Here is a 27,616-nt window from a genome sequence, read left to right as displayed (position 1 = left end):
GGAATATAGTCAATTATGTGATAATTATGTGTAGTGTCAGATGGGCACTAGATATATTGGGGTGATCAATTTATAAGTTATATAAATGTCTAATCACTATGGTGTACACTTGAAACTTATACAATATTGTATGTTAACTGTAATTTAAAAATAAAAAAATGTAAAACGAAGGACATCAAACAGAAGAAAAAAGGTTAAGAAATGAAATACAGGTATGTTTTAGTAGAATAAGACATCAATACTTGTGAATTGGGCTGAAAATTTTGCCTCTGAGTTTCCCATTAGCCACTACAAAGTATAATACAATTAGTTACATGATTGAGGGCAGTTATTAGAAAGCAGTAGTAATGAGCAAGAAGTATTCCATGGTTCTTTCTAGAATAAATTACATGATGATATAAGCAATTTCAGCCATAGGGGGCATGTCTTTAACAAGTAGAGAAGACCCATGTGGAATATTTGGATTGTGGTCTTCTTGGCCAGGGAAAGACAAAGTGCAGAGGAGACCCTTTCTTTTAGTGAGAAATATAGTGGTGTGGTACCTGACAATAAGGTGTTAGATTGAAATTAAGATATGTTATTAGAGTAGAAGAAATGATCTGGTCAAGACTTTTAAAGATGCTAATAATCTCCTGATGATCATTGCCTATGGAATGCTTTTAATGGGATATACCTAGTATATCTAGGCTGCTTACGGTACACAAGCCTGGAACTTATGAAATTATTTGTCATGGCCATCGTGAAAATGCCACTGTCAGTTTCATAATGATCAGAACTTCTTGGGATATAATGATTTCTTTTGGTGAGGTTGCTGGCAGGATTAGATGGTAAAGTACAGTGGGTGAAGACTGGTATAATCCTTTTTTTTCTGATGATATGGACTGGGAATTTAGTTACCTCTGCAAGATATCATGGTCATGATTGATATGCCAAGGGTTTATTTCGGACATATGGCACCTATGGGGGGCTGGCAGTACAATAAGATTTGACCTTGTTGTTGGAAATTTTGGGAAAATGTAATTAAATTTTGGGAAAAATACTGAATGAATACTGAGTCATCTTGGTAAATTTTTGAAATGCATGGTTAAATATGTAATCTTATAACTACTAGATTCTAGGCAGCAGCCAGTTATCTAATTTTTTTTTTTTTGGAAGGAAGTAAAAACTGTCCTTATTCACAGGTGACATAACCCCACAGATAGAAAATCCCAAAGAATCCACAAAACACTAGTTGACTTAATGAACAAATAATAGAAACAAAATTTAGAAACCAAGTCTACTCACAACAGTATCAAGGGAATAAAATACTTAGGAATGAATTCAACAAAAGAAACACAAGATCTGTACTCTCACAGCTACAAAGCATCTTCTAAGATAATTACAGAAAATCTACTTCTGCCATATTTTATTGGTACAGCAACCACAGAGTCTAGACTCAAGGGAAAGGGACATAGACCCCACCTCTTCATTCGAAGAGTACCTAAGAATTTTGGAGCCATGTTTTAAAACTGCCATAGAGGGGCGGCTGGTTAGCTCAGTTGGTTGGAGCATGCTGCTCTTAACAACAAGGTTGCCTGTTTGATCCCCACATGGGTCACTGTAAGCTGTGCCCTCCACAACTAGATTGAAACAATTACTTGATTTGGAGCTGATGGGTCCTGGAAAAACACACTTAAAATAAATAAAAGTTTAAAAAACAAAAACAAAAAAAACTAACATAGAAAACCTCAGAGCTCTGCATAATAAAAATGGAGGAAATATTTGGATTTGTTGAAAGATTGGGAAGAAGGAAAAACTAAGTAGGCAGAGCTGCTTGGCAGAGATATAGGAAGAGGAATGTCTAATATTAAATATTTGTTATATTTCTGCTCTGCAAACTTCCTAAATCTTCTGTACATTCTACCACACAAATTTAAATGCGCTCTCTCTCTCTCTCTCTCTCTCTCTCTCTCTCTCTCTCTCTCTCTCTCTCTCTCTCTCTCTCTCTCCTCTTTATGTGGTGGTGAGAAGTTAGGGAATTAGACATGAAGGGAAAGGAATTGATGGGACTTATTATGATTTGGCACAGAAGAAAGAAAGGGCTAGCCGCAAGAGGTGAAATGCAGGTGAGAGGAAGAATGTGTAGAAGGAGAAACTCAAAGGCACTACAAGAACCTAAGTCCCCAGGAACAGGTGGACATCTTGAAGAGGGTATAATATAAGGTGGGGCTTGAAGTAACTCCTCAGTTATAAAAATGGGGGATGATAGCAATGAGCAGGAAGGAGAAGGAGGAATTGTCAGCAGAAGTTTCAAAGGAGAACATTTTATAGAAGCATTCCAAGGAGCAATTGAGTAAAATCAACATTAGGGATACATTGGATATTGGATATATCGGAAATAACCTTCCCACCCCATCTATGCTAACAGAGTTTGAGAGTAAACTTCTTACACTTGATGGGGCCATAGGGCAAAATGTCTTCCAGGGAGATGCAGATTCTGATTGGTAGGAGGATTGTAGGAACCTTTTGGAGAAGGGGATAGCACATAGGGACTAATCAGGGCGTGCTGTAAAAAGGTTGGAAGAGGAGATAAGAGTTGTGTGGCTTATCAGAGGAGATGAGTAGTTTGAGGGTAAAAGTATAGAGAATACCAGAGGGGATTATAGTTTAAGAAGTGACCTAGAGAAGTTAGGATGTGAGGCAAAGGAGATTTAGTCCAGTAGTTTCTCAGAGCATTGGGTAGTAGGTTTCAGCCCAGAAGTCACCTGTGGCCAGGAGTTGGGGCACTGTAGTTGTGTTATGTGTTGGGTAGGATGGAGAGGAAGCATGGGCTAACAGGCCAGGCAGTGTTCCTGTGGTTGGGTCAGCACTGTGTGTGGCCCTCAAGCCTTGTCGTCATCAACAGGGTGATGGTCACTCTCTGCGGCCCTTTAGGTAGTTGGGTAAATTCATCTTGAAATGATTCTGGGTATTTGGAATTTTAGCAGAAGCTTTGTTATTATGGCTCTTTATTCTCTTTTGTGATATCTGGATTTTGTTGTTGTTGTTACTAATTAGATTTTATTAGTCTACCAGTACATGTCATTCCTTGGAATTCAAAAACTTACTCTCTTGTGAGCTTCAAAACATGCCACTGTGTTATTCTGCATATATTAATTCTCTAAATCAGGTGCAAACTACAGCCCTAGAACCAAATCTGGCCACATCCATTAATTTAGATATTGTCTATTGGGCAGACTTGAATAATTGCAACAGCAACTGTGTGGCATAAAGTTGGACATGTATGATTTACCATCTGGCACGTTACAGAAAAAGATTGCTCACCTCTGCCTCAAATAGTTCTTGTGCCTCCCTTTCTATATGATAAACATATTGCAGGATTTGTATGTATAATTCTTTCTCTTCAATTAACTCTCTCACATTAATATACTGTCTTTAAGCATCTTCTTTATACAATGGGCCTCCTTCCCTGTTGACTCCTAAAATCCAACCAGACCTTTCATATCTTGATTATTTTACCTTCCTAAGAAGATATTGGTAAATACCACCAGTTCCCACATTCTTGTTATCATCCTACTAATTAACAGCTTTCAATTCAAGAGAAGAAATGGAATGAGCTGTATATCTCAAGTCTCCAGGTCGTAGTGGGAATAAATGATGTTACACGGACAATTAAGTCCATACAATACTACTACTGTTTGGTCTTATCAGTTCGGGCTCCCACTGATACAGTGTTACCAGAGTTGGCACTCTAACGTAGAATGCTCCTGTAGTAGTCCTTGTCACTTTTGGGTCTCTAGTGTCCATAAGAGTACCCTAATTTCATTTGAAATCAAACTACCCCGTGTCTTAGACGTGCAGATTGAGTAGGATTGATCCAACCCTGAAGTCCTGATTGTCTTCAACCGACATATTTCATATTTTGGCTACAGTGGTTGTTCCGATGAGGAAACCTAAGTGAGCCAGAGCCAGCAAAATGTGAAGTGAAGTCTGCTGGGACCTCTGAGAAAGAGAAACTTTCTCTTCTACGAGAACTACCGGCAGGCAGTATATTTTCTTCTGAATGATGTGGACTTAATTTTACTATTCAAAGCTAGAGTTTCTGGGGATTCTCACTGTGGGGAAATTGAAGATGAAACTAAATCTGTGGAAGATAGAGCAGAAACAGAGAGAAAGCAGGTCTTCTGTGAAACTGTTTAAGCAGTGATGTCAAAGGATGCCTAAAATTACGCTTACTTTATACTTCCAGTTTTATGAACCAATTAAATTCCTTATGACTTTTGTCAATTTGATTGAAGTTTGGTTTATTATTGTTCTCCAGCATCTGGATGACACTTCCCTTCAATGTGTGTGTTAAACAAACATAGTGGCAGTGAGTTCCCTTTAGCAGAGCTGGTGAAGTGCCAAGTAATAGTTTATTTTTAATACATTTTATATTTCTAGGTACACAGAAAAGCTCTGGTGATTGGGTTGGGGCAGTTTTCAGTGTCAGTCACCATTCTGTACCCAAAACCACTCCACCTAACCGCACACAATTTCTAAGTCTGGCTTATTTAGCTGGGCTTTTCTACTGTTATGTATTTTAGAGCTCTGGAGAGCCTTCTATGTAAGTTATTGATTAATTAATTTTTGCCTCCTGCCCCCTTCACTAGAGTATTAGCTTAGGCACTTTGGTTGCAAGAAACACAAACTAATTTGGTCTAATACAAAGATAACTTATTGTAAGTCTTTATGTGTATCTCATGAAACTCCAAATAGGGTAGGAAATAACTGGGCCTCAGAAAAAGACTAAAACAGGAACTACAAAGAGCTCTGACAATTTTCCCGTTGTTATTCTGTATGCTCTGCTTTTTGTCTCCATTGTGGAATAGTATGGGCATGTCACTCCTAAATTATATATAAAACAGTTCTGATGGCAAGCAGACTAGACTTTTTCTGTGTTCTGTTCTAAATTCTTAGATGACATCATCTGGTTGGTTCTGGTTTGAGCCACTCGCAAATAGAAAGGGCCTAGAGCCTAAGAATATATTAACTATGCAGTGAAAAGCATATGTCATATGACTAGCCACACACAACATACTTGAATCAGATGTGAGGTCACATGACACACATGTGGCTGGCAGGGGCCTCTCTCATGGAGATATTGAGAGAGCAGTTCTCAGAGGAAAGGGGGATTATTATGAGGTGGGCCAATCCGCAGGAATTGTGGCCTAATAAGTCATTTTGGTGTGCACTCCATTTATGGCTGAGAATTTCCTCTGCTTTCCCACCCCTCACTCCACCACCAGCAAGGTACTATGTGCATGTACAATAGTGGATGCAAATAGATCGAGAGATACTGCTTAATTTCTTGTGCCAGATAGTTGAGAATCTCAGCTGCAGCCTGGCTTGGGGTCTGCTTCATCGGCCTGGTTTCATTTAGAGAAAAAGTGTAGATTGTTGGCTAAAAAAAGTGTAGATTTTTAGGCCAGTTGGTTAAAAAGCAGTAGAACAATGTGAGAACTCTTTTTTATTTATTTATTTATTTATTTATTTATTTATTTATTTATTTATTTATTTATTTATTTTTTATATGCTACCTCTTTTAATTTGACGGGGTAACATTGCAATTCGTTTTTTTCATCCCTCAAGGAGCAGGCTAAACAGTTGGTGTTTCTGAAAATAAGTATGTGTAAGTTGACGTTGAGGCCTTTTGTCTCCTGAGCTGGTTAACATGTTACAGAATGTTGACTCCAAATTCATGACTTCAAGATTGAGTAAGCCTTCTGTTTAGCATAGCTTTGCTCTGCTTCACTGACACAGAATACATACTTTCATATTAGGCATGCTTGTTATTGGTGTGAAAGTCAAGATTTAAGTATGTGATTTTGTGTAAACGTTAATCACCCATTGCAGGAAGAACAATTGGAGCACACTGTTGAGGATCAATGATGCCATTTATGTATTTGAGGGACAGCATTACAGTTCTACCAGTGAAGAATATATTGACCCAAATCTAAATTTGTAGACTGCCAGATGTTACTTATTTTTTACTGAATACAGAACCATAAAAAGTCATAATAGCTGAAACACTTAATCTTCCGAAAATAAGTTTTTTAAAATTAATAATATCACTATATTCTTTTATAGGGTGATGCCTGTATTCCATAAAAGAAAAACAAAGATGATTCAATATGCCAATGATACATTACTATGAAGAATATTTGTAAAAATGTAAATACAGTAATCACAAATACTATTTCAAATGGTTCATTGATCCGGTTTTTAATGTTTTCAGCAATATGCTCGTTTGGATCTATATTTAAAACTACCTCATTAATCTTAAGCCATGAAAGTGTCTTCTTATGTTTCTTGCAAAATATTTATGTGCAAGTATAAAGAAAGGGAAGGAGACTAACACTTTACTGAAGATCTTTTGTTCTCGGCACTGTGCCAGTTACGTACAATGCACTGGGAAACCCGGCAAAGGTGGTCATTATCCTGTTGGCGCTTGCAGTATTGGGAGAGAAACAGAAATTAAATAGAATCAATTAAGGACACAAAAGCAAATGTTCGGGAAAGACCAGGATTCAGGGTTGTATTAGGGACTGTTTGGCATCCATTCTCTTCAGGGTTGGCAGAAGTCAGAAAAGAATGGGCATTAAAACTGTTAAACAGGTTTTAACACAACACCGTTTGAACTGACCTTATAATTATTTCTTATAATGAATAGGATCCCAAATGCAATGCGATTGCTCATGTAGTCACTATCTAGTTAGAGTCAAGAAAACAACCATAGTCACAGCCCAGATGATTACAGATCTTTGAAAAGTACAGGCTTCTTTTTATTTTTTCATAAATTAAAGTTTATTGGGGTGACAACTGTTAGTAAAGTTACACAGATTTCAGATGTACAATTCTGTAATACATTATCTATATCGCACATTGTGTGTTCACCACCCAGAGTCAGTTCTCTTTCCATCACCATACCATATTAGACCCTGTTTACCCTTTTCTAGAGCCCCCTCTCTCCCCTTACCCTCTGGTAACCCCTAAACTATTGTCTATGTCTATGAGTTTTTGTTTCTTCATTTGTTTCGAATGTGGCTTCTTGGTCTGACAGAGCTGATCTCTCTGTTCTGAAAACTTTTCCAGGACAGCATGCCCTTTTCCTCTTACCTCCTCCCCCACCCAGTGTATTCCTTCTATCTCATTTCTTTTTCTTATGCTCTTTTCAGGGGATCCTCCTCTGCTTCATTCATATTGCTGTGCCTTTGTCTTGGCCAGTGGTTCCCACCCAGAGGCTATTATGTCCAAGGGGGACACTTAGTAATGTCTGGAGACACTTTGGTTGTCACATCTGGAGAGGTGCTACTGGCATCTAGTGGGTAGAGTTCAGGAACGCTGCTAAACATTCCTGTACAGGACAGCTCCCCCACAAAAAAAGAACTATCTCGCCTTAAGTGTCAGTAGTGCTGAGGTTGAGAAACCTTCTAACTTTTGTAAATGAACCTCTTTCCTTAGATGATCTTATAGAAATCCTCAGTATTTAATACCACTTTGTATAATATTTTGGACTCCCAAACTTGTGTCTTCAATATGGATCTCTTTCCTTGGCTTCAGACTTGCATATTCAATTATTATTTCTACATCTTCAGTTGGCTCTCTAATAGGCTTCTCATTTCTAAATGTGAATTCTGTTTTTTCCTTAATTCCATTCCTACTTGTGCATTCTCCTTTTTCCATTAATGGTACCATTAAGCATCCAGTTTCTCAGGTCAAAATCTAAGAGTTATTCTTGATTCCTATCTCTTTTTTACTTGCCAAATCCCATCCAAGACATCTATTCCAAGGTATCTTCTACCTTCATTATATATGTCTAATCTAACCACTTCATATCATTTCATCCCAGTCCTAACTTTCATTTGTAACACAGAAATACTGATTATCAAAATTGCTGGGATTCAACTTTTAAGAAACCAATCAAGTCACCCCCCTACTTCGTATCATCATTGTAATGAAATCTCTCCTAAGTATAATCTGCAAGGCATTATGTGAATCAATCTCATCTCCTATGTAGAAAATGTGCAAATACTGGGTTTGCCTTTCTTTTTCTTTAATTTTTTCAATTTTTGTTCTTTAGTCGTTTGACTATAATATGCTTAGGTGTCATTTTCTTTGTATTTGTTTTGCTTGGGGTTCAATGATCTTTTAAAATCTGTTGATTTGTGTTTCTTATAAAATTTGGGAAATTTATAGTGATTATTTCATGGAGTATTTTATCTTATTTTTACTTTCTGGGACTGCAGTCTGTGTTAGGTTTTAGGATATTCCATCACAGCTCCATACATACATACTCGTACATGCATGCATACATAAAGTACTATGTATTATATTTATTTTCAATCTTTTTATCTCTCTTCTTCAAATTGGATACTTTCTATTAATCTGTTAAGTTGGTGCAAAAGTAATTGCGGTTTAAAAGATTAAAAATGATTGCAAAAATCGCAGTTACTTTTGCACCAACCTGATATCTTCAAGTTCTCTGACTCTGCCCTCTATCATCTTTATTCAGCTATCAAGCCCATTCTGTGAAATTTTTATCTCACACATTTTTTCAGTTACAGGATTTCCATTTTGTTCTTTTTTATAGTTTCTTCTTGTCTCCTGAGATTTCTTTTTCTATCATTTATTCTGAGCACATGTTCCTTTTACCTCATTAAATATAGTTGTAATAGCTGCTTTAGAGCCTTTCTGTGTTTATTTTAACATCTGAGTTATCTGTGGTTGGTCTTAATTTATTGCCTTATCTCTTGAAAATGGGTCACAGTATACTGATCCTTCATATGTCCAGTAATTTTAGATTGTCCCCTGGTTGCTGTGAATGTTATGTTTTTGTGACTCTGGATTCTATAATATTCCTCCAAAGAGTGTTAATATGTTTGTCTTCAGAGAAAATTAACTCGGTTGGACTCAAACTGTCAACTGTGTCTCTTGGGCAGCAACTCCAATTTTAGTTCAGTTCTTTCATTCTTAGCTTGCCTGTAACTGGGCTTCTCTGAGTATGCTCTGGCGCCATGAGGGGTGGTTCTGGGGTCAGCAGAGATTTGAGCAGAGTTTACACATAGAAGTTGGGGTTCCCTCTCTCTCTGGCCCTCCTTTTCCTGGTATTTCCCCACCACTTTCCCATAGCTGTGACTGCTCTGATCTGTCTTCTAGTTCTTCAGTCCTGAAAGACTGTGAGTTTTTAAATTGAAATTTAGTCACTTTATTCATGGACTGTCCTCAGATTATAAACCACAGAGACAGAAACTAACCCCATGCTTTCCCCTTCTTCCAAATATTGACTCACTTTCAGAAACATTCTTCTTTTGTTCACTCTCTAGAGCTTTCAGGCCATTGATTGTTATATTTTGTCTAGAGTTATTGTTTGCTCTGTGTGGATAGCACTGCCATACTGCAAGTACAACACTTATTGTTGCTTGAACATTAAAAGTTTATTTCCGTTTCAGAACAGGAAACTTGAGAAGCCATTAAAGTAGTATTATCAGACCCTCCATTTAGTATCAAGTCCTCTTGAATTTCTGGAATAAATTGTAAAGGAGAATGGAATGGTTTGGCTGGCTTGGCCGGCTTGGGAAATATTATTCCTGTTGTACTGTCTAGATTTCTTTACATGGCAGATGACAAGAGCATGTGGTGGATTCAGGCTTCACTCTGAACTGGAAAATGACTGTGGCATCTGCAAGTCTTGTGTCCTTGCGTCACTGAATTCAGTTCCAGCAGAAGAGGGAAATCTATGTTTCCTGGAGGCCTCAGCAAATATCTCTCTGCACTTTTTTATTGTATGATTGACTGTCCATTTCTCAATCGATCATTGTGCTGATAGGATAGGATGCTATGTTTTAGCCATTCAAGACTCTTTCTTATGTGTATATCAGTCTCATCTAAATCACATGTGTATGTGAGTGAGGAAGAGATATAGCTTCAAAGGAAATTCCAGCAGAGGGAACAGATGCTGGCCACCTCTCAGCAGATCCAGTGCCATTGTCATGATTCTTGCTCGCTTCATGGAGTTAAGTCTTTTTTTTATTCTACCTGGATGAAGGAATACATTTGACTCAGTCAAAACCCTTTCACTCTGATAACATTTCACAGACTCCTATCAATTTCAGAATGTATGGCAAGAAGACATTCTCAGAAAAGATAGAAGGAACAAGTTTACCAGTATAACCTTCCTACTCTGAATTCCAAGATCCTATTTTCATCTGGTGGCCATTTGTTTTTTTTATGACATTTAACATCCATTCTAGTAGAACTAAATATGTATCTTGATCTCAGTATCTTGGTACCAAGGGCCATTTCCTATGTCAACCATCAATAAAGCTGGTATATGCTACAAATGTAAATAAGTTGACTAGTGGGGAAATAAATGTTTGAAACAAAAAGAGAATGCAATCAGGAGTGCTATTTTAAAAGTCTCTTTATTATAAAATAAAGCACAGATATAGAAAACTCTTGGATTTATGCATATTTAATTGCTACAATTTATTGCATTGATGATTATTAGAGCTCAGATTATCCTGTGTTTGGCCAATAGAAACCTTTTGAAGTTGGCTTCTGATGTGGGCTAAATTGTTTCCCATTTATAGTATAAGTTGAAGCCCTGACTCCCAATATGATTGGTGACATTATAAGAGGAAAATCACCGGGAGTGTATTTGTGCTGAGAAAAGGCAGCCATATGTAAGACGAGGACAGTGGTCTTAAGAGAAAACAAATCTGCCAACACCTTGATCGTGGACTTCCAAGCCTCCAGAACTGTTGAGAAAATACATTTCTGTTCATGCCACTGGTCTGTGGTATTTTGTTATGGTATTTTGTTATGACTATTATAGTTCATGAGTCCTTTTGATATTACCCATGTAGTTTTTTCATAGCTTCTTTGCTCTCTGGTGTAGATGATATTGCAGCTGGTCTGTCATCTTATATATTTCCTGCCCCAGACCTAGAATTAGTCATTTCTTCAAGAAGCACTGATTTCTTCTTGAGAAAAATGATATCTCAAGACCATAACCTGGGCATACGGGATGCCCTTTGCCACTCAGTCATTATTTCTATGATTTTTCAGATAAAGCTAGAAAATATACATATATTTGGAGGTAAATTTCTTCATAATTTCACATTGATATTTCAATTCAAATTCAAAATTAGTTTTACTTAGCTTCTTTATTAGGTCTGTATCTCTTTCACACTAAAAAAATCCTGATTTTCAAGACTATAGGGTAGACTTAGAGAATAGAAATTGAATATTCCATAATTACTTGTTTTTAATCTCATATTCAACAGTTTCATCTTGCATGAAATACAGTTTTTAGTTTTTGTTCTGTTTTTATCTTCAGGGGCTTACATTATTGACAATATTTATTGTCACTGTCTTTCAAATCCTTTTGTTCTTTTTGATTTTTCATAATTTCTTATTTTCCATCTTCTATTTCTTTTAATGCATAACCTTTGTGTGATTGACTCCTCTGTTTCTTCTTGTTTAGTTTTCATTTCAGGTTTTTCTTTCATCTTTAATTATTTCCCGAGTTTCATATGAGATTTTCTAATTTCGATTTATGTTGTTCTTTTATGTTTTGTTTCATTATATCTTGTTTTGAAATAGTATGATTATATTTCTGATCTGTTTATTTTGTGTGTGTGTGTGTGTGTGTGTGTGTGCGCGTGCGCGCGGGGGTGGGGGAGCATATCTTCCTGGCATGCTTTTGTTTGTCTTTGGGGATATTATTCTGTTCCTTAATCTCTTTTTTATTATAATAAGTCTGTGTGAGATTTGAACTCAATATTTTATGTTGTTCATTTTACCGTATGTAAAGTTAGATTTTTTTTCTGAAAATTTAGATTGAGACAGGCTTCAGAACAGTTTTTCTAACCATAAAGAACTTCCTTTTCTGTTGTTTTGTGTAATATTTCAAAATATGGCTGCTTGTTTTCTGAAATTTCCCTAACTTATTTCCCTTCTCACTTTGTTTTAGACCTTCTTTATCTATGTCTCTTAAATGGCTCTTTTGTTGAATTTTGATTCCACTTTCAGAAGTTTCTTTTCTCTGTGAGATTCTTTCCTGGAAAGGAGTCTGCTGGATCTGTTTTGAGAATTCATTGGGGTCTAGATTGCTCCAACTCATTTATTCCTTTCCATCATGGGTCCTTGGCACACATTTAATAATCAAGAGGGCAAGACTCTCCAAGTTTCAGCTGCTTTTCTCAAATTAGTCCTTTGTGCCTTCCAGCCAATTGGCCATTTCCAGGTTCTTCTGGCCTCAGGTCCTTCAGGCATTACCCCGCTGCTTTATTCTCCCTCCTGCCCAGAGCCTGATACTGTGAAGATCTGTATCTGTTGCTGGTTTGTCCCCACTCTGTTTATATGTTGACGGCTGTTGTTGTAGGATGTTACTTAATTTTGTTATTTTTTTGGGGACTTATTCTCTAGTTGTTCTTTTGGTTCCTATGGAGATTTGGGAATAGTAAAAACAATGCTGGCACTGCCACTGTCTTTACAGATGCCTCCCAGTGTTCCTATTTTAACATATTAAAACAACAACAACAACACAAACAGGGAGATGGCTGTAACAATTTCTTATGCTAGAGAACAGAAAGGAAGGTACCAATACTGCTGATTCTTGGTGAGAAATTTAAAAAAACTCCCACATTCTAGTTGAGGGCCCCTTCTTGCGGAGTTTGATTTTACTGTTCAGAAACATGACTGCTGTTCAGCAACACAACTGCTACTTCTGAGCCTGGGTTATGTACTCTTGGCGTTTCATAGCATTCTCAATTGTGCTGTGTTCTTTGAAGCCAGGTGTTGAAATATTTTTAAAATGCATCTTGTGACCACGTAATATTTGTTTTGGTTTCCATCTGGCTTAGCTTTCTTATGATGCTTTGTCTATTTACAATGAGAGAAGTATAACCTGGGCTTTGAGTCAACAAACATCTTATTATGCCCTTTGCTATTCTACTGTGAACAAAATGTAAGTGGTCCTTTCACTGAGGATGTTTGGTTCATCTCGTCTGTCTTTTGGACGGAATCAGGAAGCAAAGTAAACTAGTTTCTTGCGGGTTCTTTTTCCCGTCCACGGAGACCCCCAACTCTAAGTTACTTAAGTATATGTGTCATAGTTGATACTATTGAAAATGTTGTGCCAATTAGACATAACTAGCTATTTGAATTATACTCCTGATTTGTTTTAGAGTTTAGTTTTATGTTGTCATTACCAGCTTCCAAGATTCTAAATGAAAGTCTGGATTAATCAACGCAGATGCTCATCAACTTGAATGTGTTTGCTCCAAGTCATCTAAATTGCTACGTATGCTTATTCAGAGTTGCTGAGACCTGATGGTCTTTCCCCCAAATTATGTTTAGGATAGCTGTCAAGGTAATTTGTAGCGTCTTTCTAAATGTTCTTTCTACCATTTAAACTTGTGCAAAAAGGCAGTGGCAACTCTATAACTTTATTTTTAGCCTATTTTATTGTTGAATAAAACTCCTTTGGTTCCTAACCTAAACTTTATTTTCTGGCAGCTTACCAAACAGATGACTTCTTTCAAAACAGAAATAAAAAATGGCCAGTTATATCTGTAGATGAACCCTTTATAGATTTAAGACTATTGCTTTCCTCTCGGTAGAGTGATGGTAAAGAAGATAGCTTGGGAATCCCCCCAAACAGCAGCTCTACCCTTTTGTAGTACATAGTGTGTGACATTGGGCAGTTTTCAAAGCTTCTTTATGTTTCCATTTCCTTATCTGTAAAATGTGGTAGTAATGGTCCCTATATCATAGAATTAATGTGAGGGTTAAAATGATATAATGCCTATATATAGATCCTCAACTGTGGGTGTAATGAATGAAAACTGAGTATTTATGATGTATCAGGAACTATGCTGGAAAACTGGGACATAATGAGTGAAAATTCGTCCGCTTGTAGCTTTATAGTAGAGATGAGGGAACTAATTAGTTAGTAATCTTCTTAAGGAATATGATGAATGTGATGGAGAGGTATGAGACCTCATACCTCGTACTTGGAGCATGAGTGGTCTGGGAGGTTCAGGAAAGTTTGCTTGGAAAAGCTGAGTTAAAATTTAAAGAAAAATAGCTGGGAATGAATTAGGAGAAGGTGTGTGTTTGCCACATGTGGGGGAAAGCACATGTGGGCAAGAGTGTCCCAGACAAAGGTAAGGGCATGGAATGGCTCTGGGCAAGAGGGAACTTGGTGAGTATGAGGAGCTAAAATTTGGCCAGCCTGTGAAGAGAAGAGTGTAATGGCTCATATTACTCTACGTGGGCCTGAGTGGAAGAGAAAGCAGTGGTCACAACATGGGGCCGTTAGAGACCATGTTTTGGAATGTGGTCTAACAAAACAAAGTTATGCATTTGAATTCTGGAGCGATTGTTTCATTCATCTATCATTCTTATACTTATTATCATCATTATTTTTATTCCCTAGCACTCTTTCCCACCCTAAATATGTTTATGTGTTTTAATATTTATTTATTGGTTCTTTGTCTTAATTTCTGTTGTTCTTCTCTGAAGTCTTAATTCCTCAATCTGTCCATTGAGGAGTAAAGCTGAGAAGATAACTTTGTTTTCTTTCAATCAGTTTTACTGTTTGAAATGAAATTTGCTTTTGTATAACTTTAAGCAAGATACATGAAAAACAATTGCCAAAATGTTACCTACTATGACACAGATAAATATTTTATGCTTCTTAGCCTTTGTGAAATGCCTAAACGCTACTGTTGTTTGTCTAACTTAAACAAACTAAAGCCAAAATTATTTTAAAAAATTGGTGTCTCATGTTAGCCGGAAGTTCACAGTGTCTTGATCTTACCCAGAACCAACTCTTGGAAGTGTGAGACCTGAGGCTGACTGTGTGAAAAATTAGGAAGACTATGAAAGGTGCCTGTTATGTGTATGTATTTGTGTGCATGTATGCATAAAGTGTGTATGCATGTGTGTGTGTGTGTGTGTGTGTGATGTGTACACATGCATATTTTATTTTTGCTGATTTAAAATTGGTCAGTGAAGATCTAATGTGGGAACTACGAATCTCCCTGGAGATCAAGGGACATAATTCTTCTTACCTTAAAATAAGTGAATAACTATATTCGGCCAGGTAAATACAATTGTCCCGAGCTTTACATAAAACCTGGATAGCTTGGGATTCTCTGGGGCTCTCCCCATGATGCCTCATCAGGTCATCCTCTTTAGGCGCTCCTCTATGCGCCACACCTTTTCCTCTGTTCTCCACTGTGTTTCCCCTAAAATAAGACCTAACTGGAAAATAACTCCTAACATGATTTTTTTCAGCTTATGTTCATGTCCCGTGAACATAAGCCCTAATGCATCTTTTGGAGCAAACCCTAATATAAGACCCGGTCTTATTTTTGGGGAAACATGGTAGCATACCTGCTATGTATAAAAGTGCTTGCCCTGGGACCCTATCAGGATGTGAGTTGATAATCATATTAGCAATTTTTTAAACCACCACTCTTACATATGTATAATTTCACATTTCATGTAATAGGCATCTTCAGAGGAGTTTTCTGAATATGGTTATGAAATTGAAAAATGCCTTTACATCTACCCGGAGAAATCCAAAACTCCAATTCAAAAATCTGTATGCACTCCTATGTTTATTGCAGCACTTTACACAATAGCCAAGATATGGAAACAACCAAAATGCCCATCGGTAGATGACTGGATTAAGAAGCTGTGGTACATTTATACAATGGAGTATTACGCAGCCATAAAGAAGAAAGAAATCTTATCATTTGCAGCAACATGGATGGATCTAGAGAACATTATGTTAAGTGAAATAAGTCAGAAAGAGAAAGACAAGTACCATATGATCTCACTTATATATGGAATCTAAAGAAAAGACTATGTGAATGAACTAATCAGAGTCGGTTTTGGGGACGCAGAGAAAAAACCGAGAGTGGTTAGATGGGTGTGTGGGAGGGGGTTGGGGATAAGGGGAAAGGTGAAGGGATTTGGAAGCAGCTGGTAACCACAAGATGGCCTCAGGGTTTTTCTTTTGAAAATTAATTTGGGGAAGGTATTCTATAATGTTGTAAAGATTTTGTTGGGTATCCGATGGACATGCGTCCTATTTGGGAGACCACCTCAGGGATACTGTGGATACCTGATCATGGCATTGTACATCAGAAGCTAAACATTAATGAATGCCAACTATAATTTTATATATATAATGTGATGGTTCAGTGTGAGGTCGGAGGGATAGTGGATGGGGGAGGGGGGTTCACAGTATGAGGGATATAAATGATGAACGTCTAAGTATTACCTTGTTTTGTACACCTGAAACTAATAAATTAATTAATTAATTAAAAAAAAAAAAAAAAAAAGAAAAAAAGAAAAATGCCTTTAATGGTAGGACTTGTCTCTAGCAAGTTGGCTGATGAGTAGAATATTAGATGCTGGGCTTGGGCCTATGGGAGGGGTCTTGATTCCCCCATCATATTGTTATTGCTAATAAACTCTATTCCATAAGAATCACAAGCTTACTGGCTGAGAAATCAGGTGAAGAATTTTACCTTTATTTGACGTACAAAATTTGATTTTGTTTCCTCAAGAAAAGCAATAATTTTAGCCCGCACATTTCTCTATAACATAGTTCAAGTAATTTTGGCTGAATTGATAAAATATGCAAAAATAAAAGTTTCCTGATTTAGCTCTGTACTTACATAGTAGTTAATTTGTTTTATATAACATATTTGTTAGTTAATAGTAGTTAGTTGATTGAGTGGCATATTTAATATTTGATCAAAACATTCATAAAATATTTGAGCAAAAATTTAATGGTTGAGAATATTGTTTCATGGTTGGATTAACTGACAGGAGGTACATTTTGTTAAAGCGAGTGCTATGGTACATCAGTTCTTCACATAGAACATGAACCCCTTATATGCGTGATGATCACTAATGCCTGACATGTAACATGTAATGTTTGTTCAGTGAACAGGTACTTATTCTGAAAAATATCATGTGTTCCAGGACCTGATCTTCAGGTTTGCACATCTGAAAAACCAACATGTTGCACCAGGAAGATGGAGGAGAGATACCAAACTGCAGCTCGCCAAGATATGCAGCAGGCGCTTCAAACCTCCAGCTCTACGTTAAAGTTTCTAATATCTCGAAATGCAGCTGCTTTTCAAGGTAAATGTTTCTTGAGTTCTGAACCTAAGGACAAGCCCTGGTAGGTAATTTCTCTATTATCATTATATTGGTAAACTTAGCTGGGTTTACTTCTTTGTGTATTATTCAGGTATAAGATGAGGTTTTAGCTTTATTGAACCCTCACAACTTGTTTCTGAAGTTATCTGGGAATAAATAAATAAATAAATAAATAAATAAATAAATATGTGTGTGTATATACCTATATTGAGTTCTATAATCAAATGTATTTTTTAAAATTTATTTGGGTGACATTTGTTAGTAAAATTACACAGATTTCAGGTGTACAATTCTGTATTACATCATCTATAAATCCCATTGTGTGTTCACCACCCAGTCAGTTCTCCTTCCATCACCGTATATTTGATCCCTCTTACCCTCATCACCCACCCCCCCACCCCCTCCTTACCCTCTGGTAACCACTAAACTATTGTCTGTGTCTATGAGTTTTTGTTTCTCATTTGTTTGTCTTGTTCTTTTGTTGTTGTTTTTGGTTTGTATACCACATATCAGTGAAAACATAGGGTTCTCTGCTTTTTCTGTCTGACTTATTTCACTTAGCATTATACTCTCAAGATCCATCCATGTTGTCATAAATGTCCCTATATCATCTTTTCTTACTGCCAAATGGTATTCCATTGTGTATATATACCACAACTTCTTTATCTATTCATTTAACGAAGGACATTTTGGTTGTTTCCATGTCTTGGCCACCGTAAACAAAGCTGCAATGAACATTGGAGCACACGTGTCTTTATGGATAAATGTTTTCAGATTTTTTGGGTAGATACCCAGGAGAGGGATTGCTGGTCATATGGTAATTCTATTCGTAATTTTTTGAGGAACCTCCACACTGCCTTCCATAATGGCTGCACCAGTCTGCATTCCGAAATGTGAGATTTTAAGTTGTTATTAATTTAGCGGTTCTTTTAGATTTCTTAGAAAATAACCTTATTTCTGTTATGGGATTTATTCATGTGCAATTGTTGGAGGAAAACATGTTGATATGGCTTTTAAGCAAAGATTTGTGATTTAAACTTGTGAACGAGAAGACTTTAACCAGAACGCTGTGTAATATGTTTTTTCTCATGAAAATGATAGCATGTAAAATGTGGAAAATACATTGTAGAGATAAAGGGTGGTGAATAAACCAGTCTGACCAGAACAAGGACTTGTGAATGGGAATTGTGAGTCATATACTTGAAAAGGTTAGTTGGTCTCATTTGGAAGAAGCATTAAAATACCAGCTTGATCTAGTTCTGTGAAAAATGTTTTTGGTAGTTTGATAGGCATTACACTGAATCTGTAGAATGCTTCGAGTAGTACGGATATTTCAATGATGTTAATTGTTTCTACACAGCTTATCTTTCCATTTATTTGTATTTTCTTCAATTTCTTTCTTCAGTGTCTTACAGTTTTCTGAGTACAGGTCTTTTACCTTCTGGGTTAAATTTATTCCTAGGTGTTTTTTTTTTTTTTTTTTTTCGTTTGTTTGTTTTGATGCAATTGTAAATGGGATTGGTTTCTTAATTTCTCTTTTTGATAGTTAATGGTGTATAAAAATGCAACCAATTTCTGAATATTAATTTTGTATTCTGCTACTTTACTGAATTAATTTATCAGTTGTAATAGTTTTTTTTTTGGGTGGAATCTTTACGGTTCTCTCTATGTAGTATCAAGTCATCTGCAAATAATGACAGTTTTACTTGTTCCTTTTTAACTTGGATGCCTTTTCTTTCTTTTTCTTGTCTGATTTCTATGGTTAGGACTTCCATACATTATTGAATAAAAGTGGTGAAAGTTGACATCCTTGTCTTGTTCTTGATCTTAACGAAAAAGTTTTCAGCTTTACATCATTGAGTATGATATTAGTTTTGTCATATGTGGCCTTTATTACGGTGAGGTATGTTTTCTCTATTCCCATTTTGCTGAGAGTTTTTATCATAAATAGATGGTAGATTTTGATAAACTTTATTTCTGCATCTATTGAGATGGCATGATTTTTATTCATTTTGTTTATATAGAGAATCATGTTAATTGATTTGTGGATATTGGTGAGGATGTGGAGAAAAGGGAACCCTTGTGCACTGTTGGTGGGATTGTAAATTGGTGCAGCCAATTTCCTCCATGTGGAAAATAGCATGGAGGTGCCTCAAAAAATTAGAAATAGAACTACTATATTACACAACAATTATACTTCTGAGTATTTATCTGAAGAAATCCTAAACTCTAATTTGAAAAGATATTTGCACTCCTATTTCACTGCAATGTTATTTATAATAGGCAAGATATGGAAACAACCCAAGTGTCCACTGATAGACAAATAGATAAAGAAGATGTAGTACATATGAGGTCTGACAATTAAGTTCACGAACATGTCCTAGAAAAGTACTACATACCACATTGCTGAATATCACTATGGTCACCTTCGAAGTACTCCCCTTGGGAAGCTATGCACCGACACCAGCGCCTAGTCCACCCTCCTAAGCAATTTTGGAACTCTTTTTCTGGAATGGCCATCAGAGCTATCGTTGTATTACCCTTGATGTCCCGAATGTCGTTTATATGCCTTCCTTTCAATATTGCTTTTATCTTTGGGTAAAGGGAGAAATCATTGGGGGCCAGGTCAGGTGAGTAGGGAGGGTTTTCCAATACAGTTATTTGTTTACCAGCTAAAAACTCCCTCACAGACAGTGTCGTGTGAACTGGTGCATTGTCATGATGCAAGAGCCATGAATTGTTGGCAAACAGCTCAGGTCATCTAACTTTTTCATGCAGCCTTTTTTACACTTCCAAATAGTAAACTTGGTTAACTGTTTGTCTAGTTGGTACAAATTCATAATGAATTATCCCTCTGATATCAGAAAACGTTAGCAACATCATTGCAACAACTTTGTGAACTTAACTGTCAGACCTCACATATACAAAGGAATGTTACTCAGCCCTAAAATAGAATGAAATCTTGTCATCTGCAACAACATGAAGGGACCTAGAGAGTTATTATGCTGAGTGAAATAAGTCAGACAAAGGAAGAGAAATACCATATGATTCCACTTATATGTGGACTCTAAAAAACAAAATAAAGGAACAATCAGAAACAAACTCATAGACACAGAGAGCATTTTGATGGTTGCCAGATGGGAGGGGGGTTGGAAGCTGGGTGAAAAAGGGAAGGGATTAAGAAGTACAAATTGGTAGCTACAAAATAGTCATGGCCATGTAAAGTATAACGGGAATAGTCAGTAGTAATATGACAATATGTATGGTGTCAGATGGATAATAGATTTATGGAGTGATTACTTCATAAGGTATTAAATGTCTTATCACTCTGTTGTATGTCAACTGTAACTGAAGATTAATTTTAAAGAATTAAAGAAAACCATCAACTTGAGTGTGAGAGAGTCATTAAAGATTTTCGAACAGGAAAGTTTCATTATGATTTCTTGTCTTTTAGTATGAAACCTAAATACCCCAACTAAAAATATATGGCGGAACAGGATCATGACAAATCAAACATAATTTTTTGAATAGCAGTGTTAACTATATAGGTGAAAAGTCATTTACTAACACACAGATACTTAATGAACGTTAGTTGAATATTTCTTCTGTCTATAAAGATAGTGTAACAAACTTTCCATGTATTCTTGGATAATTTGATTAAAAGAGCAAATTATGCTCTATGTCTTTTGATTGGAGCATTTAATCCATTTACATTTGAAGTGATTATTGATAGGTATATAGTTGTTGCCATTTTTTAATTTGTAGTTAGATTGTTTTCATCTTTCTTCTGCTTACAGAAGCCCTTTTAATATTTCCTGCAATGCTAGCTTGGTGGTAATGAATTCCTTTAGCTTATTCTTTTCTGGAAGCTCTTTATCTCTCCTTTAATTTTAAGTGATAGCCTTGCTGGATAAAACAATCTAGGTTGTAGGCCTTTGTTTTTCATCACTTTGAATACCTCCTGCCACTCCCTTTTGGTTAGCAAAGTTTCTATAGAAAAGTCATTTGATAGTCTTATAGGAGTTCCCTTGTATATAACCTGCTGTGTTTCTCTTGCTGCTTTTAGGATTCTCTCTTTGTATTTAACCTTTGCCATTTTAACTATAATGTGTGTTGGTGTGGACTTGTTTGGGTTCATCCTGGTTGGAACTCTCTGCACTTCCTGGGATTGTATGTTGGTTTCCTTCACCAGGTTAGGGAAGTTTTCAGTCATTATTACTTCGAATATGTTCTCGATCCCTTGCTCCTTCTCTTCATCTTCTTGTATTCCTATGATGCGCATGTTACTGTGCTTGATGTTATCCCAGAGGTCTCTTAAACCATTTTCATTGTTTTTTTATTCATTTTTTTGTTGTTGTTCTGCTTGGGTGATCTCTGCTAACTTGTCTTCTAAGTTGCTGGTTCAATCTTCTGCTTCATCTAACCTGCTGGTAGTTCCTTTAAGTGCGTTCTTCATTTCAGTTATTGTATTCTTTAGTTCTAACTGGTTGTTCATTCTGATTTCTCTATCCTTCTTTGTGTCATCACTAAGCTCCTTAAACGTTCTTATCATCAGTGTTCTGGACTCTGTCTCTGATAGGTTGGTTACCTCTATTTCATTTTGTTCCAATTCTGGAGGTTTCTTCTTTTCTTTTATTTGGGACATGTTTCTTTATTTCCCCATCCTGCCTGACTCTCTGTGTTTGCTTCGATGGATTATGTAGATCCCCTAGGGTTCTTGGTTTTTGCTGGGTGATCTTATGTAGTATGTGTCCTTTGTATTTGACTTGCACCACTTCCCTATTCTCCTGTGCGTGTGTTCTGAAGGTGACCCTTGTGTTGTGTATATTGTCCTGTTACAGATGAGCTTTAATTGCTTTTGGCTTGTCAGTAGGTGGGATTGACTCCTAGGCTGACTAGTTTTGAGACTTGGCTCTGCCCACAGTGGATGATCTGTGTGAGGGTTGACCTCTCAAATGAGGCTTGGCCCCTATGGACTCTTGTGCCTGTAGAGAATTCCCTCTGGGTGTGTCGATTGTGGGTCAAACCCAGTAATACTCTGGTTTGGTCTGGAGTTGGCCTCTGGGTGTGTTGAATCTTGTGCCTCTTGGGTGGGTCCCTTCAAGTAATACTCATACGAGTCTCTTAGCTATTCTGTGTGATGAACAGAGAGTCCTTTGATGAGTTATAGATGTTCAATTTATGATAATTTCTGGAGGAGAAATCAAGAAGACCACCTCACTGCCTCCATTCCTATGATGTCCCTACATTTTGATCTTTTGATGTTTAAATATTTCATTTATGTCTTCTATTTCAACAATATTAACTTGTTTTTTTAGTGTTTTTTGGGTTATAAAAGACTTTGGATTGGGATATAGTTCTGTGAAACTCACCATGGAAGCATGTGTTTGAAAAACCCTTTAAATTTTGTTGCTGGGAATGGACACTTGGATCCATGGATTTAGTGGGTGCCACGTTACTGTGAGATGCAGAGATTTTTTCAGGGGAGAGAGGAAACATTGCCAACAGGTGCTAGAAAACATAAGGTTGTCCTATGTACAGTGCACATGACACTCTGGATTTCAGCACTGGATACTACATACCAATGGAGTTGGAATCAGCACCACTGCAACAGCTTGTCTGTTATGGCATAGAATTAACCCCTGGTCATTCTAGCTAAGTGTAACAGTGTTATTGATTCCCTGAATTTCACCCTTACATCTTCCATCTTTTTCTTTTATGGAATTTATTGGTGATTCTTTCAGATTTCTTTAAAATAAAAAAAAATGTGTTTGGAAGGGCCCATTCTTATGAACTGAGACTTCACTATGTCCTAAGGGTAGCCATTCATGAGCATGCAGCATTTCATAAGATAAAAGAACAAGCTGATGTCCCTGTGTCTGTTGCTGCTCATAAATAAGTGTTGCTGTCTACAAAGGGGAAAGCTGGCTTTGTCACAGTACTGACAGCAACTGTTCTTCATTTTCAGGGGCTAAATGATGTTCATGAATAAAGCACAGCAGCCTGACATAATGTGAAAGAGTTCGTTTCCCTTCAGCTGTTTTACTATGAGTGTGGAGTGCCCTTCTTTAAAAATATTTTGGAAACATTCTTTATAGATGTGTTATTTATTTCTACACTAACGTATGGTACGACTCATAGAGGAAGAAATAGAGGAAGCTGACAGAATGTCACCTGTGAAAAAGCAACTCTTATTCAATTTTCAAATTTGTCAGTTTTAAAATCTCCATTCCAATACTGGAGAATAGAGTTAAATTTTTAAATTTAGAGCTTTGAGTATCACTTTTAAACATAAAATGAATATTTGGGAGGAAACTATTGGAAACTTTTGTTTAAATGTTAGGAAGATAAAATATAAGAAGTTGTATTTTTCCTTAGATATATATACATTTCTCTAATTCCCTCATCTTCAAGTGGTTCACATATTTCTAAAAGATGGTAAATACTAAGTCTTTTGGAAGTTTTAGTTTTGTACATGGCATTTAAAAATGTACATCATTACAAAAGATGGAGTGATAAGTGATAATTAGAACAGGAAAGATTGAACATTTTCATTTATGGTTTCATTCTCTTGGCTAATTAAATTTTTCATTCTTGATTGTAAGTTCTTGAAAGAGTGTCAAGTTTGTCTTCATTGGGTTGAAACGTTAGATTTAGGATTTTAATATAAATACATTTATATTTTAATGAAATACAGAAATGTGTTTAAAATTAAATATCTTATTTTAAAAAACAGGTGTATTAAGAATGAGAATATAATTAATTAATTTTCCTCCTTTACATGAACAGATATTAGCTACTGTAAAGTGTATAGTTAGTATACAGATTCTGGAAAACTAACGTGTGTGTGTCAAAGACACAAGGATATAATGAATATTTGAAAGTATTGTATAGAAGAATAAATAGATCTATGTAAATGTTAAGCATTGAGTACATTCAGCTTATTCTGTTCACTTCAGCAAGGCTTTACAACAATATTTAAAATGATTCCTTGGAAGGACATTATGTGGAAGGATAAAGGAATAAGGCTATTTCTAATTCTGAGAGTTACTTGATCAGAAGTTCAAGAGAATGAGAACAGCATACAGTCCTAGACCGGCAGTGTTGTGGAGACGTGCTTGTTTTTCTTTCTTTCTCTAGCATCTGGAGCAGATAGCTACTCAGTAAATGTAATTAAATGAACTACATGACTAAATGAATGGTACTTAGCAGGAGGATGGTTCTGAAATAAAAGGCCAGGTTCCTTTCCTGCTTCCGTTCTTTTTGCTTTTATTTATTTCTCTATTGATGTAGTTACTATCTGTGGAACACCTACTATGTGCGAGTACTGTCAGATACTTGGATGGTATAATGTCTGAATTTTAAATCCATTTTGTCTTTATTGGCTCCTTCAGACTTCTAATATGCCAACATCTGTTTGTTGATTTTATAAACTAGAAAAGAGCCATATTATAGTGTTTCTGTCAATGGCATCCTGAATAGCATTGCACTATTTTTCCCCTTTAGTTTTAGGCAGCACGTGATTTTAGGGCGTTATCTCATATTGCAACTATCAGTGCAGTTGGTCTTTATCCAACAGTTCTCTATCTCTGAAATGTTAAAAATTGTTTCTTTTGAATCTGTGTCAGCAGACTGCTTTTAATTATGAAAAATGGGTGATTTCCCTATATTTTAGATAAAAGTTTCAAGAGCTTAAATTGCTTTTCAGCTGGAAATAAAGCTTGCTTTGCATGAAGCATTATCTATAGTGGAAAATATTAACTATAGACCTAAATTGGGTCTACTTTGCAAAATTTTTTTGAACTTTAAGAAATAAGCTCTTAGTTGCTTTAATTCTGACTGATGATAGCTTATGATAGTATCACATTGTCACAGTAATCTCACCTAGGAAGCACAGTAACCTGCTCATAATAGGCTGAACAGTCTTTTCTTGTTTTTGTGTTAAACACATTTTGAGTTACAGCTTTTCAGTGTGAGAACTGTACATTTATTGCCTAGAAGATGAATTGCCATTTCATCAGATTATCATTTTGTTATCTTTATATTAGTTTCACCTGTCTTTTGCATAAGGGATTTCTAGGGATGATTCTTAAAAGCAAGCTATGCTTTGAGTAAAGGACTAGAGGTTACATACAAGTCTCTAAGTTTTTAAGATCTTATCTGTTCCTCTAGCTCTTATTTATCCATACCAATTAATTTATACAATTTCTTTTTATACATATGTAACATTTGTTCATTCTCCTTTTGATGGGCATTTCAGTAATCTCCAACTTATTATTGCACTTATAGTGCTGTAATGAACATTCTTGCTCATGTCTCCATGGACACATTTCTCTAGGGTTTATACATAGAAGCAAAATTGGGGGGTATATGCTATGCATATTATCAACTTGACTAGATACTGCAGAATTGCTTTTCCTAGGAACTGAACCAGTTTAAGCTCCCACAAACAGCTGGTGTGCTTTGTCATTGTTCCATATCCTTCTCAACATTTAGTATTGTCAGAATTTTGAAAGATTTGCTGAAATGATAGATATGAATTGGTATCTTGTTTTAAAAATGTGTGGTTCCCTGATTAGTAGGGATTCTGATTTTCTAGTCATAAACAGTTCTTTATTTTGTATGTTCTTTATTTTCCCTTATAAATATGTCCTGTGAACCTGTATACATGCTTAGAGGGTATGTACCATGTGGTGAGTATTTTGTATATATTTAAATTTTTATTGCCATATCTTAAAGTTTTAGCTAAAATAATTCAAATATCTTTCCATATTTTGTAGAAATCCAAGCTCTCCACGAGTTTTCTGCACATTTCCACAGCTCGCAGTCACATGGTTACACCCGCCTCTGGTACCCCGCTTTTTTCATTTGCTTTGTGTCTCTTTCCTATCACATCAATTCAGTATGAAATTTGTTTTGTTAATTACCACCTGTGTAGAGACATACATACATGCACATACATTAACATGAACCATATGTATAGAAACAATTTTATGAGATAGTAATGGAAAAGAAAGGTGAAATCTAAAATCACAAATAATTTTAAGTTGAACATTGATTTCTGTGTTTGCAAGTGTTTTGTTTTTAAATTAAAGTTTATTGGGGTGACAATGGTTAGTAAAGTTACATAGGTTTCAAGTATACAATTCTGTAATACATTATGTATATATCACATTGTGTGTTTACCACCCAGAGTTTTCCAGCTCTCCCTATACCATCAGCCTATGAAGCTGCCATCCTCACGTCGTTCTCTCTAGACCATACGCCTCCTGCTTCTTTTGTGATACTTGCCTCCTCCATATATACACAGTATAGTGATATTTTATAAAGTGTGGAAAAGGTATATAATCTGTTTTTTCCAGTATTATTTAAATTGAGTTAATTTTATATTTTCAAATGTTAATGTTGGCAACATATGTAATCCACAAAAATAATTATTAGCTATTTTTGAAACAGAGCTTATTTATAGTAGAAATAATGTGATATATAGATCATGTGTTGCAGAATTGTACACTTGAAACCTATGTAATTTTACTAACCATTGTCACACCAATAAATTTTAATTAAAAAAAAAGAAGTATTTACTTCTGAAAGCAATAGTAGGCCATTAAACGTAATCAGGAATTTTTAGAAGAACCACAATGTATCTTATTTAAATGATTTTTCTATTATGATTGTAAATTTTATTAACAAATTTATTGAAATGTATCCTGATGTACTTATCAGCACTTTTGATAGTGCATATTTTTATATTTGTTTTTGTGTCAACATATTTTGTTTTTGGAAGGGTGATTTATTCCTATGAAATATTCAGTGAAACTAATTAGTCTAAAAAAACCCAGCTCTGGCAGTATTTTAAGAGCTTGCAAATTTTATGTATTTTAAGGCCCTACAAAATTTTATCTAAGATGGTTAATGTTATAATAAATCATCAAATTACTTGAATTATTTTTACAGGAAAGATAAAATAATGACACTACTAAAATATTTAAGAGATTATTCTACAACTTAATAATGTATCTGTTGAACACCTTTTATATATTACATCATAAGCATTGGTTTATCATGAGAGAGTAATTTATGTCTTAATATGGTCGTTGTGTGGCATATGCTACATGGAAATATTTTGTCTGCCTTATTATTCTGTCTGCCTTATTATTAGGGTCCCAATTTTTTTGGGTGATCATCCTCAATGGCAATGTGCTTAGAGTTAGTTAACCCTGCTGTATCTATATAGGGGATGGCATGAAATAGAGTAGGAAGTGTGTGTTTGTGGCACAGTTTTCAAATAGCTTTTGTGGGAAATGGAAAAAGAAATGAACTACTATTTGTTTAGAAGCCTAACACTGAAGACAACTAATTAATAGTAAAACTAGTATGCATAATGTATGGCTGTTTTCGTTTG

The 27,616-nt window shown here is 35.9% G+C and overlaps 1 protein-coding gene across 1 annotated transcript in view; it reads left to right on the top strand.

The window, feature by feature from the left end:
• Positions 1-27,616, top strand: part of GPC5 (glypican 5) — a 1,240,359-nt gene that overhangs the window by 28,897 nt on the left and 1,183,846 nt on the right. The window contains exon 2 of the mRNA XM_081046138.1: positions 17,032-17,193. Within this exon, the coding sequence (XP_080902264.1) occupies positions 17,032-17,193 (162 nt within the window). The remainder of the gene's footprint in view (positions 1-17,031; positions 17,194-27,616) is intronic.

This window comes from Rhinolophus hipposideros (genome assembly GCF_964194185.1).
Source record: "Rhinolophus hipposideros genome assembly, chromosome: 4".
Classification (NCBI taxonomy): domain Eukaryota; kingdom Metazoa; phylum Chordata; class Mammalia; order Chiroptera; family Rhinolophidae; genus Rhinolophus; species Rhinolophus hipposideros.
This window is presented reverse-complemented; position numbering and strand designations above follow the sequence as displayed.